The sequence below is a fragment of the Lepisma saccharinum genome, chromosome 17, assembly GCF_977018435.1.
Source record: "Lepisma saccharinum chromosome 17, izLepSacc3.1, whole genome shotgun sequence".
NCBI classification, from domain to species: Eukaryota; Metazoa; Arthropoda; class Insecta; order Zygentoma; family Lepismatidae; genus Lepisma; species Lepisma saccharinum.
Genome location: NC_139245.1, coordinates 57,817,530 through 57,832,910, shown reverse-complemented (window position 1 = coordinate 57,832,910; position 15,381 = coordinate 57,817,530). Strand labels below are relative to the sequence as shown.

General features: G+C 37.6%; 1 protein-coding gene across 2 annotated transcripts in view; it reads right to left on the bottom strand.

Annotated features, from left to right (window-relative positions):
- The window catches only part of gudu (Armadillo repeat-containing protein gudu), a 208,131-nt gene extending 193,341 nt beyond the window's left edge, over window positions 1-14,790 (bottom strand). For both annotated transcript variants that reach the window (XM_083139471.1, XM_083139470.1), the window contains exons 1-2: window positions 14,529-14,790; window positions 256-420 (exon numbers count right to left, since the gene is read on the bottom strand). In XM_083139471.1, coding sequence (XP_082995597.1) covers window positions 256-420; window positions 14,529-14,537 — 174 coding nt within the window. In that variant the 5' untranslated portion in view covers window positions 14,538-14,790. The remainder of the gene's footprint in view (window positions 1-255; window positions 421-14,528) is intronic.
- Between the last annotated feature and the right edge of the window lie 591 nt (window positions 14,791-15,381).

Here is a 15,381-nt window from a genome sequence, read left to right as displayed (position 1 = left end):
CTCATCTAATCACCATTCATCCTCACCTTTGCGATTAGACAAAACTGGGAGAAAAGCAGAGTGAAATAAACTAAATCACTCCATCTTCCACTTCTTGTATGATGAATTGCATTTGCAAAATTTAGACTTGTGCAAGAAGAAAAGCAACATAAAATTTCAAAAATGCAAATACAAAAACTAAATACATATGTCCCTAACAATGGCTAATTATGCACACGTACAGTTCAAAAAGCTAATAATAGTAGTAGAACTTACCCTCATATACTTAATCAATTTCTGTATAAGCCAGTATTCAGATGGAATGTCTCCAGTTCTTGTAGATTCCCATCGGTCGATATCATCTTCACTGGAGACCTCATCATCGCTTTCTTCAGATGTTTCCTTCGCTGTTGCTTCTTCGGGTATCAAAATGCCTTTTTGCTATGAGAGAAGAGTAAAGAATGAATTTAATATTTCATCAGCATCCATACAGGAGAAGTAAATTTTGTTACAAAACCATATTGGAAGATTATTTACACCACATCTAATCTTCAAGGGAAAATAATTTCCTCATACACACCAAGAAAATTTTAAAATAGTGATTCTCAGCACATTTATAAGAAAAATGTGATACCTGGTCTACAGAGTAGCGAATATTGTAGCTACCCATATCAGTTGGTAAGCCTGTCTGCATGCAGATAAACATGTGCACAAATCTCAGATGCTTAGGCAGCTGCAAGACTCACAATCCGTGTGCTGTGGAACGTTAGTCGGTTCAGATATGAGTCATGGCAGTGGAGGTCTTCATCCGAACAGGTTCCATTCAGGAGTCATGGTAAGCACTGCACTAAGAAGCAACAAGATGTCAGATAATATCAATATGGTATATTTTTCCCTGCAGAATGTCCACTGGGACTTTGAGATAACATGTAGAGCATTGGGTTCTACGATATTCATTTGAGAGGGGTACATACATGATGTAAGGAAGCATGGTGATGTAATTTAACACTGGAAATAATGTCAAAATTGTTCGGCACAGCTGCAGATACTTGTAACCTATTGTTCTGCCCTATGGAATGAATGAAGATGAAAACAGACTGTGCTAGGTTTTGGTACAAGAGAGTAGAGTTATGCATCTCGTTTCCGAGTATGTTCCTGGCAAGTTGCAAAATTTGCTGTGATTCGGGTAGTTGATCGAGATTTCATCACTGTGGATCCCGAAAAGGTCATAGTGAGTTCGAGCACCAAAAGGAACTTCAACAGTAAAAACATAGTCTGGAAGATAGGAAGAATTGTGGTGTGATCTTTGAGAGGTAATTTCTACTGAAAGCAATCCTGAAGTTGGAAAGATAAGTGTACAGTGATTTTCTTAGTGAAAAGTGAGCCTTGTTTAAGTGTTGAGAGCTCTCAAAATTTGGTTTATGGACTTATTAGCATTGATCACTGTAAGATTAGAAGTACAGTGCTGAATACACAAAGCTAGCTACAGTATGTAACATTGTTATTTGTACACATAGAATATCCGAGGAAAAAATGTCATATATACTAGCAAATATAATCATTTTCATAAGTACCTGGAAATAAATGTTAATGAATGTTTCACCAACAAATGTCAATAAAAATGTATGTTCAAAGTGTATAAACAGAGCATATAATTTGTGTCAAAAGAGAAAAACAGGCTGTTTCATGCAACATTGTTATTCGTACAGGCAAGAGTTTCAATCTTCCTTGCATACAGCGCCACCGCTATTCAGGTGATTTCGTGCAGTTTGCAACAAGTTTGAACATGCAGGCATGCTCCCCGTCAAGCGGAATGCTGGCGTAGGTATTGTTGTAGGCCTATCGTCTATCTATCAGCGTGTGGTGAAGGTGAAGGAACTTAGTTCCCATCTGAAGGATGTTATTATAAATTTGGCCCTTAGAGGTTATTCGTTAAGAAAAATTGGACAAACAGTCAATAAATCACAGTCCACAGTTCAATACATAGTAAACAAGTTTAGAGAGGAAGGTTCAACACAGAATGTGCCGAGAAAACCAAAAGAGAGATGGTTGAATACACGTGATGAACGCTTTATTTTAAAAAGAGTGCGAGAAAACCCCCGACCTTAGTTTTGTTCCTCAGTTACGACCGTTAGTAGAAAATGTTGCTGGCAAGATGATGTCCGATCAAACTGTCCAACGTGCCTTGTGGAAACATGGATATCATGGCAGAATACCACGAAAGAGGCCGTATGTAAATAAGGTGAATCGCAGGAATAGGCTTTCATTCGCGGAAGAGCACATCCACAAGGACCAGGAATTTTAGGATACTGTCATTTGATCAGATGAGTCCAAGATTAATCTATACAGGTCAGATGGGATAAATAGGGTCTGGAGAAAATCAAATAAAGACAATGATCACATTAACACAGTTCCAACAGTTAGTCACGGTGGTGGGTTAATGATTTGGGGCTGTATGTCGTCCAAAGGTGTTGGTACCATCCAGTTTATTGATGGTGTCATGGATGCATATGTATATTTGGACATATTGAAGAACAATGTAAAGCAGAGTGCCCAAAAAATGGACATGCCGCCTATCTACAGATTCCAACAAGACAATGACAGTAAGCATAAGGTGCGAGTTAACATGAATTGGCTAATATGGTATGTGCCCAAACTACTACAAACACCAGCTCAAAGTCCAGACTTAAATCCCATTGAACATTTATGGGCAATTTTGAAAATACGAGTCCATAAAGCAGGCGTCAAGTCCAAACAAGAGTTGAAAACTGTTGTGCAAGCCGAGTGGAATAAAATAAGCTCTGAAACATGTCGGAAACTGGTTAATTCTATGAAGAACAGGTGTCAAGCAGTAATTAAAGCCAAAGGATATGCATCAAAGTACTAGAACTGTCAGTCAATTTGCTCTGAATATACTTTTTCCTTTTATATTATTAAGTGTACGAATAGAAAAGTTGTACAAAAAATGGCATGTTTCTCTTTCAGTTTCATTTCATTTATTATTTTATGTTCCTAATGATGATGAAACAATTTCAAAAGAGTGTATTTCCTTTCAGATTTTAAAGCATTTTCTTTGAAAATCCATGTGTACGAATAAGAATGTTACATACTGTACAACCGCGAGTAAATTTTCAAACATCTTATTTTTTTTTTGTTTTCTCTTAAATTGTGTTCATTTAAATGCAGGGTTATATTCTGAAACTTCGCCTACACAATCAAGGCATTATCTGTAAATTCCTGTGTCTGGATTTTCCGTGTCAATCAGGTGAAGGGGACTTACTAAGGGACTCACAATTGTTTAACGTTAATTACAAGTTAGGTATAAAAAAATTGTAAAAGGTATTCTTTCATCTTTACTTTACACAGTTAATCAGGTTTTGAGAAAAACTGGAAATGTTGTTGCTTAACGAATGCAGGAAAATAATTCTTCAGAAAAACCAACTCTTTAGCGTTATGTGGTGCCAAAATGTGGGAAAAAGGAAAATCCAACTTTTACTGTTATATACTCTGGATCTTTTAGGTAATTGGAGGTTACCCAGTTACAATTTATTTTGACTTTCTTCTCTTTAATTTCCCCCGAGACATTCCTTGAAACCAATCTTCTATTCATACAGTTCCAACCATTTGCCCGTTAAAGCACGAGAAGGTTTCTCCATCCTAGGGACTCTCCCAACAGGCAAGACGACCCTGGCTGACTTTCTTTAAATCCATTGTTGCTGGGATAGGAAACACTGCTTCTCAGGTGCACACATTCAAAGGCCAGGGTAACCTCCACCAGAGAGAGAGTTCACCCATCCATCATACTCTCCACCCCAGAGCCTTTGCTCTACACTCGGCTGGCGATCATTAACCTCTTAGCACCCTCCTCTACCATTCTATCCCAATGGTCTTTGTGTTGTCATTAAACGGAAATTTCTCAGGAATGGGAATTCTGGGTTTACAAATGACTTACTGAAAAGAAAAGTATGGAAAATACCTCTGAAAGAAAGCAAGAAACAGAGAAATCTGAACAGCATTGGCAAACCAATTCTATACAAATTTTTACTTTACATTTGCTTTACATGTCCTCCTGATTTCTGCTATTTGAACAGGAATTTGTCAAAAGAAAAAAGCTTAAATATTGAAGATGATACAAATTACCCAAATCAAGAGTTAGAATAAAAGTAGGGGAATTTCCACCTGTGCACCTTCCCCTCCATTGGTTCAACTCTGGCCATAAGGAAGCATGGACTCTTCTCCTTACGGGAGTATGATGCAGAGGAGTAGCAGGTCTGCACAGGTTCTTTTGCCCGTGGTTCCACTACAACACAGGCCTTTCATATTATATTTTACAGGTTGTGTTTTTATAGTTTCATTATTCTTCTTATATTATTTTAGATTCTACACATAGATTAACTGCAATCACAAGACTTAATTGATATTGGTTGCAACAAAAAGAAAAAAAATTCACACAATATTCATAAATCGGATACGGATGCTGAGGTAAATTTGCAGGGGAACTTTATGTGTTTGGATGAAAAAAGGGTGGGACATAACCCATCCATTAAAACCAGTACACGCCACTGGATAATATACCTTTTCTGATATAGAAACTTCTGGTTCTGCCCACTGTCGCTTAATCTCCATTGTCTGACCTGCTTCTATATGATAGCATGCGTGGATGGTAACCATTGGAGTGACTGCTGATTGAGAGTCTTGCAGCTGCCTAAGCATGGAATATATCTGTGCATACCCACCTATATTCAGACAATGTTTCCAACTGACATTGGTAGATGCAATATGTACCACCCTGAATGAGATTTTAAGGGAAACAGTAACAAAAAAAATATACCTTAACTGTCCACAGCTTTATTATTATTATTTTTATTTCATATTGTTGTTTATATTGACTTCCTCCTCTTCTGTTTCTGTGAATTACTTCGGTTTTATTATGTTCTGAAGTAAGGAGATTAGTTTGGTCACGAAGAGGAGGTTGCAGGATTACCATCTCAAGTGATTTTCACATGGAAAATAAAAACAATAGAAAACTACAAAAGTTGGTGCAAAGTACCAAAGCATCTTATCACACAAGCAAACCATTTTGCAGCAAACACAAAGAGTTTCATGCACGAGTCTGTATTCCAGCCAGCAATCAACAAATGGCTGCTTCTTAGGAAACTTATGAAAGTTCATTGAGTATGTCTCTTCATTGTGTGCTTGCATATACTACCACAGTCAATACGTTTTGTGGACCGGGCCTCGAGTGTAGGCAGCAATGCAACATGGCGTACACTTCACAGATCCACATCGTCCCCTAAAATAGTCGTCATTTGGCTGCTATGCACATCTGCCAACGTTGGTATAACGCGTTGCACACCGTGCTGGGTAACACACAACAGGTCATAAGAGAGAATTTTGTGGCACGTACCATGGATAGATAATCCCTACTGATGTAGCAAGATCGTCTACCTTTGTGTGCAGTTGGCTTGCACCAACCTATCAACTTCTTCGATCTTGCGTTCAGTTCAGCTTGTTTGTGGCCGACCAGTACGCTCATCATCCTCCATACTCCCCTGCACAAAGCATTGGTGCCACTTAAACACAGCACTGCGGCCCAAGGCATCATCACCATACACTTGCTTCATCACCTGAAAGGTTTTGCTAGCAGATTTACCTAATTTTTGTGGGATTCTCGAGTTCCACCGCTTGCATTCAACTACCCTTCACAACAGAGACCGAAGTTCTGCTTACACTGTATGCACGCAACTGCCTCTTGCTGGGACGAGATAAGAACCGACTTGGAACCATCCCATAGTGCAACCTATCTGCTGTAGTACACCACAGCAACACTATGCGGCCAGTCCACGAACCTATCGACTGTACTACGTAGGCTACTATGGAAAGTTATAATGAAGTTACAAGATACATGAAACTTGAACAATATCCAATTTTCAACAAGGAAATTATTTGGTCTCATTGCTAATTGTTTTTTGAAGCTCAAATATAACTGTACATATTGCTGCAAAATTATGGTTTAAAAAGGCTAAACTTCCAAATGCCGAATGCTAGTCTCTTTAATATGCATTGCCTATTTATACCGAGTTTTCGTAAATGATTGTCGGGGTTTCCTCATTGTTGTAATCGATCTGGGTGAATGACACGGTGAACACAAATGCACGATATTGTTGAGAAACTCAACAAGTTTTATTCCTTATTTGTTTAATAGACCTCTGTTTCCCGATTCAAATGGCAGATATTACTAGTGAGAAGGCATTCTGTGTCCTTGAATATCACGCAACGAGGTCCGTTACACTTGTGAAATGACATTTTCATGCGCGACAATTCGATTAGAAGGTGGTTTTCACAGTTCAAAGAAAAAGGTTACATATGCAAAGGCAAATGCAGTGGTCCACCATCAGTGTCGGAACATGATGTGGAACAATTTTGTGAAACCTATCTACGGAGCCCGAAGAAATCGATTCCTGCTGGATCCAATGAACTAAACATTCCAAAGACAACATAATGGAGTATTCTATGAAATTTTTTTATCATGGCCACCTCGTTTCCCTGACCTTTCGCCTTGCGATTTTTTTCTCTGGGGATAAGTAAAAGATACCGTTTACTATCCTCCATTACCCACTACCATTGAGGAACTGAAAACATGCATAACCAATTCCATCAACAGTGTTACACGTGATATGTTATCCCGAGTGTGGCAGGAAATGGACTATTGCTTAGATATCTGCAGGATATCGCGAGGCGAGCACATGGAACATTTGTGACTTTGTCATAAAAACTTGGTGAGTTTTCTAACATTTTAAAAAAAATTGCATGTATCCATCTTTATTAGGTAAAATACAGTGCTTGTTTGTAACCCCGACAATCATTTACGAAAACCCTGTACATCGCATGAACTGCATATATATTGTCTTGCATGCATAATATATTTTCCTATCTCGTAATCAGTGTTTGGAAGTAACGGATCTTTTTTTTTCTTAATTATAACTGAAGCTATTTAACTGCAACAGAGTAACTCTTCTTGCAAAATAAGTAACATTATGCATAGTTACTTGAAAATTTTGTAATGTGGGAGGATTTAAATCTGGCAACTCTGTCTCCATCCATGAGCCTTCTCAGGATGCTAAAGTGAAAGGACTTTTGTGGAATCACCTATGGCAAGGAAGTTAAGCTTTGTGGCATGATAAATTTAGAACATCGATGCCGTATTGTAATTTGTTACTTCCAATTTCATGCAAATAGCTCAGTGTTCTGGGTGGATTGTTGAATTCATTTGGAATGTGGTTGAACTGGAAAGAAGTAATTTTTGTTTAATATGAAAGTGTTTTATTCATGTTTAAGGGGTGTAGACCACCACATCGGTGTTTGAGCTATCAGCAACCAAGGCACTTGTGGCCGTTTGTCACCATTGTAGTGTGTTGATGAAGCAAGTGCACAACAGTTTCTCTAATTACTTTAAAAAGTGGTTTAATTATCAGATTTATAAAAGGAGGTGTTCAACTTTATTAAGACATGCACTAACATAAACTGGTGAGGGGGCCTAGAAACCAGTTTTTACAGAGCTCCTGAAAGTAGACAGGAGACTGTGAAGTGATAAGGTTCCTCGTTTTGTATTGTGTGGGCTGTTAACTACTCTGGTGACTGTGAAGTGATAGGATGCTTGTGACATATTGTGTTTTTTCTAGTGTTTTCAACTACAAAGTGTGTTATGGCTCAGCAAATGTTTTCTACTGCACAGCGTGTAGTTATATATGATTCATATGTGTTAGCTCAATTGGCACGTAAAGTTCAAAGGCAATTTGATACAAGATTTCCTCCACGTCTTAATGGAAACTTGCATGCTGGATTCACCTCGCTTGCCGATAGTGCAAAAACTGACATGGTGGTCTGTATAAGTCTTCGAAGAAGTAAATGATGGAACAAGGAATCAGGTTTGCTTGAATGATCATTCATTTTATTTTATGCTCTCTACACAAACATAGCTGAAACACTTTCTCTTTCTTTAAAAAAACAACAAAAAAACTTTCTTCCAGCATAACTACCACGTTCCAAATGAATGCAGCAATCCAACCAATGCAAAGTGGTGGAAACCTACCTGGAACCACCAGCCACATACTGGGATGAGGCAAAAGGCAGATACAGCACCAGAAACATGTGTGAAAGGATAGGGAGATGAGTACACCAACATTTGGCAAGAAAAAGAATTTCACTCCCACACAGCACAAAACAACAAAAAATGCTTGGGAAGTACTTATTTACCATAACTTGAGCCTAATGGTTATTTATTTAAATTCAGTGACAGTAATTGTCGTGATCAACTCAGAGAGAGAAGTTCAGTCCACTTTCAATTTTCCAGTTACCGCAGCTGTACCAGTATGTAAATAGGTTGTTAACTTACAGCATCTATTTCATCATTCATCCTCATCATCACAACCAAGAGCTGCAAAAGCAATGTAAAACAAGCAGAATGGAAAGCAAGACAGGAAGCTTCCTTCATTCCAAAAGCCTTGCAAAATTCATCCACTATACAGAAGTCAATATTATGGGCAACGCTTCCGAATTTTTAAAGATTAAATATGCTTTAGAATAATGGAAACAGTTGTGGATGGCACTTTGAAGCTTGGAAGCTTGGAAAAACAAACTGGCATAGTTAAATACTTCACTAAGTATTATTTATTGGAGAAATTATGATTTGAAAAGTATCTTTGCAGTGATCAACTTTTCTTGGTTTCCGACGAATCTCAGAACAGAGTCTTGGTGAGTTTTCATGCAAGACTCACAGGTGGTTTGTGCTCGAGACCAAATGGTATGTGATGAGGTGTTGGAAGCAAATTCGGAACATTATTTTAATGTTTTTTCTCATATGCATTGTTTGCATTGTACAGTGCTTATCACAGCCAAGTCACCCGTGGAGTGGTGGCTATAGCAATGAGCCGTGAGAGTGCATCTGCCGGCATTTCGATCCACAGCTGTACGCTGACCTTGGCACTGGATTCATCAGTGTTTCATTATAATAACATTATGATAAATCCAGATAACTGATGTCCAGTTTGCACATGTTTGTGAAGTGATAAGGTGTCAACAAGTGTTTTACATTGTTTTGTTTTGTTTATGTATTACTGGTGCTTTTCTGCAGTCTAATAATGTCAAGCTATACATACAATTTAAAACAACGAATTTTTATGTATGACTCTTACATCATTACCAATTCTTGTAGGGAAGTTAGAAGGCATTTTGCAGCAGAATTCTCAGATGTTCATATTGAACACAGAGACAGTGTTTGAAACCTTGTGAACAAATTTAAGGAAACAGGGTCTGTTCTTGATAAGAAGCGAAGGGTGAAACGGTGAAAAGGTATGTGCTTACTGAGGAGAAACTAGATGACATTCGAGCATGATTGCAACATACTCCTCAAAAATCCCTGTAGCGCCTTGCGAAAGAAACACACATTTCCATGACGTCTGCATGGCGAGCCTCCAAGCTCTTAAAAAAACACCAGAAGAATTGAAAGAAAATATCAGGAGAGAAATTGAAGCAATTTCGGAAGAGGAACTGATACGTGTTAGTGAAAATGTCATAGAAAGATGCCATAAATGTGTCGATGCAGGAATACAACATTTCTAACACCTCTTGTAACAAGGTATATTCTCATTTTAATTGTAACTGTCAAGTAATTGTACAAGCTCGTATCATTAGATACGAGTTCCAGTTATGTGGATCTTGCATCCAGTTTGTCGGTAGACATGCTTTCACTGCCCAGTGTGCCAGCCATCGCTCCACGGATAACTCGACCCTGAACATCACTGTAGAATAATTTCTCTTGTAGTCTACAGTTGTTACAAGCATGAAAACACAGTTTATGTTGTGACGTTCCAGGGGAACACATGCTCCCTTCATCAGACATTTATATTTAGTTTAATTAAAGATACAGTTGTAACAATGGTTATTTGGTAATGGTTCCGATTGTTTTATGATTGTTTTTCAAGTTCTCCTAGCAGGAAGACTAATTATCGTGGAATTTTGGCAATCATTGTCACACAAAATTTGAACCTTCCTTAAAGTAATGAGCACTGTTTGGATTTAGAAAAAAAGTTATTTATGTTGAAAAAAACAATGTAAAAATTACCTTATGCAAGCATGCACGCTTCCCATGGACAACGTATTTTCCATTGACAAGCGACTGTAAGTATCGTAGACTAGTGGGAATTAATGTACAAGTAAATTGGAACCTTAGTACAATGCATTTAGGGACTTTATTTTAATGCTAAGAGAACCAAACCTGGCCTGCCTAACCTATCTACGAAAGCATATATTGAACAAAATCTTAAGTAATCGCTAAAACTCTGCAGTATGTGTTAACAGAAGTAAATCGAAATAGAACCATTTTAAAATTGCATTTGTCGCATGATGAAATCGCAATAAAACAAAAGGAACTTGGGCTGGTTATTTTAACAAAAATTGCAATAAGTTGGCACAAGCCCAATTTGGACATTATAAATTAAAACCCAAGAATGGGTTTGTCAGATCACATCATTGAGGAGAAGCATATGATTAAAAAGATAAGGGTTTTTAAAAATAGTGAAGGGATACATAGATTTGAATGTCTGAGAAGCTTTGTTCATTGCAGAACACCAGAAGAAATTAAATAATGTGAATAGCAACAAAGACCCACTATGGAGTTTTCTTTTTCACAGTGGGGTAAGCCACATCTATCAAATTGAACGTAACCGAAGACAACAACAATCTCTGTAAAAGAGATGATGATTTTGAATTGCCTGATGATATTTGGAATCTATAATTTTAAAATGTAATAAAATCTCAATCTAAAATAATTTAAAAATCCAGACTATTTGTTTCACAGATAAGTTGCAATGTAACATTGACAAGATCCATTGTATAACTAATTCTATTTTGTTACTTATTATTTTGCATCACAACAAAAACAATGTTTTTATGCTTGTAACAACTGTAGACTACAACACAAATAATTATTTTAATGCCAAGAGTCCTAAACATGATGCACTTAACGTAACAATGGAAGCAATTCTAAGGGCTCTAAACCTGGCCCACCTTCCCTAAGAATGAAAGCACTTAAGAGACATAATACCATAATACCTATGAGCAGCTAGTGACAACCTTAGCAACTTAGGAGATATATCGTAACAGCACCAAACCTCATCTGCCTAACCTAACCACATAGCCATACAATAGCATAAATAAGCATGTAAGTAAGTTTGGCAGGTTAAGTTTTCTTCATTTAAGCTATTACATGCATATGTGGATAGGTCAGGTTTGGTGCTGTTACGGTGTGTTTCCAAGTTGCTAAGGCTGTCACTAGCCACCCACATAAAATCCCCTTGCAGCCCACGCATGTGAAATAGATGGCAGTAGCATTCAGCATCTAAGACAACAGTAAATGAATGGCTACTCGCCAACAATCATAGAGGAGTACACGGAAGGGAAAATTTGTTCTCCAGAAAATGGATAGTAAGTAATCACCAAGGCTTCAATTATGTGTTAGCAGGCATAGATAGAAATTGAAACATGTGAAAAATGGCTGTGTACTATGATTAATTCCCAATTAAACAATCTGAACTTTGGCCATATGGTAACAGTTCGCTATATCGGAGACACATTCAAATCGGATATTTTGGGTCTTGCATGGTTCATACTTACCAATTGTGTATTGCGGAACATAGTTCCAAGGTGCCATTATGCTTTTTACGTGCCATTATGCTTTTTACAAAAAATAAACACAATTTTTCACATAGAGAGTACTTTTTGATATTCTTTTTTTCGATTCCGTAACATACTATATGGCAGGCAGATGTTGACTAGCGTTGCAGGTATCCAGTGTATCGAACCTTCACCGAAAAATACCTACTATCCTGTTTGTCACGTGTGCAAATTGTGCATTATGCACGGGTAGCTGACGGATAGCCCCACGAACCATTTCCAATAAGGTTAGGTTTGGTTAGGTTAGGCAAGCATAGTTAAAAAAAGGGAGGTAGGGAACACTGACAGGGGGTTACGTCATCAAACGTATGCAGCATCCGGTTCACGTAGCGAAAGCAATGGCACTTGTGCGTCGGTGAGATATTTCTCTTGAAAAATACATGTTTCCCGGTGAAGTAGATTCCACGATGAAAGTAAATACTTCCAAGAACATTGGAAACCTTAGAGAAACTCATTTCCGTAAGTAGTTTCTTCTGTAAAAATGTAGAAATGTGTCTCCGATATATATAACGAACTGTTACCCGCCATATTATGAAATAGGAAAACACATAACGCTACTTTTCTGATACCAATAGAATGTTATTATTGCATAATGATGTCATTTCACCGAGATGTTTGTTGAGTAAGTTTTAAAATGTAAACAATACTTAATGTCTGTAATGAAACTAATTTACAATTGCTTTAGGAACTTAGAAATGTACAAGACGTCTGGTCTTTGAGAGGGAAAAAAAAAAGAAAAGAAAAAAAGACATGAGCGATGAGCAGATATGGATGTTGGAAATCACTATGTGTCGACACACAAATTAAAATGTGGTATGACCGGATCCCTGTCCGATTTTCTTCATACTTGGCATCTTATTAATTAAGGCCTGCTAATGACGAATCTGAAGTTAAAATTTGTCAGAAACGTCTAGAAATTGCAAAATAATTGCGAACTATTGACGCTAGCCCCACGAAACATTGACATGTCGTTAGGTTAGTTTCGGTTAGGCAAACAGAGTTAAAATTTGGGTAACACTTTACTATACCGGAGATGGATTTCTTCAAATTAACAGATTTACAAATTTTCTGTAGCGTTGTTGATGTTCGGGAATGTAGTTTTGATCCATTTTAATGCGAATGGAGGTGGTTTTCTACGAAAATCTATTTCCAACGTGCTATTGCTGCTGCTTTCTGCACAAGAGCACAATATGCGCTATTGCTGCTCGTGAAGTTGTTGCTGGGTGTGGAAGATGCCGTGGAATTTGTAATTCAACACGGAATCTTGAAGAAAGAAGTGGAATGCAGGATGTGGAAGGTTAAAATTAAAAGAATTCTGTGTATTTTCTTTCATCGAGAAAAACCGAGGAGAGAAAGTCTCCAATTTTGTTAATTTTCGGTATACTAACTAATTTTGGCCTCCTAATCACAAATCTGTTGTAAAAAACCGGGGGTCACGTCTGGAAATTTGAAAAAAAAAAACGATCGAACTATTTTTATATATAGGTGTATATGTGTAGTTTTACGAACAAAAATGTAATCTCCTGTCATTGTTTCCAAACATGCCGTTGTTTTACAAGAAAATGATTTATGATGTTCAATTCCAGTACGAACCCTATTTTTTCAATGAATTTAGAGGTGAAATGAGTGCTAATGGAACCTAACCTAACAAGCCTAACCTAACCTCGTGTCAATGATTCGTTGGGCTACCCCTGGATGGTTTTGGGGCTAACGTCAATGGTTTGTGGGGCTACCATTGGATGGTTTTTGGGGCTAACGAACAATGTTTCATCAAAATGTACAATTTCCAGATGTGGCCCCCGGTTTTTTACAACAGATTTGTGATTAGGAGGCCAAAATTAGTTAGTATACTGAAAATTAACAAAATTGGAGACTTTCTCTATAATGTCAATTCTTACCAAAACCGATGTTGTCCGTATATGCTAAATTGAACAAAAGGAACCTAACCTAACAGGCCTAACCTAACCTAGTAGACATACCTCGTCCCCGTGATGGTTCATGGGCCTATCGTGAATTTTTGGGCTAACGTCAATGGTTTTTGGGGCTACGCATGGATGGTTTGTGGGAAATAAGGAACAACAGTAAGTACTCGTTACCGTACTCGTTAATGTAAGAAATAGACATTATTTTCGTTAGAAATTCATTATTTCACCTAAAGAAATGTTCCGCAATGCAGAATAGTACATTAGCAATGTAAAAAATTATGAAATAAATCATTGATAGGTGTCTCCGGTATAGTAAAGTAGTACCAAAATTTGGTGTCGTGGCAGTATCAGGATCTAGAAATTGCAAAATAATTGTGAACCATTGATGCTAGCCCCACGAACATTGCCGCTAGCCTCACGAATCATTGACGTGTGGTTAGGTTAGTTTCGGTTAGGTTAGTCAAACATAGTTGAAATTTGGTGTCGTGGTATATCAGGAATATATAAATTTCCTTGTGAAAAAAAAAATCGCGAAAATCGACGCCTTATTTTCGGTTATTTTGCAATTTCTACGAGTTTCCGACAATATTTTAACTTCAGATTCGTGATTAGGCCTCAATTAGTGAGTATGCCAAATATGAAGAAAATCGGGAGAGGGGTCCGGTCATCTTAAGTCGTTCCTAAAATGTTTTGCATGTTGGAATCATGATTAGTCTATGAGCAAATTAACTGTTTTATCAATCATAGTCTATGCTCAAACTAAATGTTTTATCAATCATAATAATCCTTTTATTTAGCCCAAACCTATCCATACTAGACTACTTCGAAACATGTATACATATGTAAAGAGTGTATAGGAGATGAAGCAAATAAATTACATAAAATATTTACCCCAGACATAGTAGATGTTAATTTGAAGAGATTGACAAAACCGAAACTCCTAGGGTTTATCCATAGACCTCAGGTTGTTTTTACAATGCAATATTCGAATCTTGTGTCTTGGAAAAGAAACAAAATATATATTCCAACAGTTTACACCTTCTAGTATTACGTCAGAAATTTACATAATTCAAATATAAAATTCAAAGCATTGTTCAACTTTCTTCGATCAATAGTTCGGTTTGGAGTAACTTGCTGTTGTTATTTGTCCGAGAAATGGGGAGGAAGGAAGTGTTTATATTAGGTGCATTTCGTTTCTTTATTGTTTTCTCGCTGTTGCCAGTGTTGCTAAACCAGATTAGTAAAAAAGGACAAAATCGCACCAGGCGCTGTGTCCGAAAAGCGCAATACTGCTGTGCTTGAAGTGAGCATCCTCCGAGAAGGGTCTCGCAGTTCGGTCTTGAAGTCGTGGGCTGGAAGTGGAAGTCTTTCGAATTGTACTTCGACTGCAGAACCAAATACAATCAGTAGATAAAACTGAGGGCACGTTGTTTTCCACGTTTTAAACACTTAGTTTTCACCATCGGCGTCCGGAGGATTTTTTCCATGGAGGGGCAAGCAATGTATTTTTTTCTTTTCCCAGGGGAACAAAGGAGGGATATTTTTCCCCATAATAGCATATGATAATAGTGACCCCCCTCAAAAAACACTGCTTCAGTCTGAAAATATCATGTTCCTTCAACACATAATAATTAACATAAATTCTTCGACTGAAATGAAATATACAGTATACTTTTTACACTAACATTCATTTTGCAGGGTTTAGGGCCCCCACTTCCAGACGTAACACAGGCCGCGTCCGAAT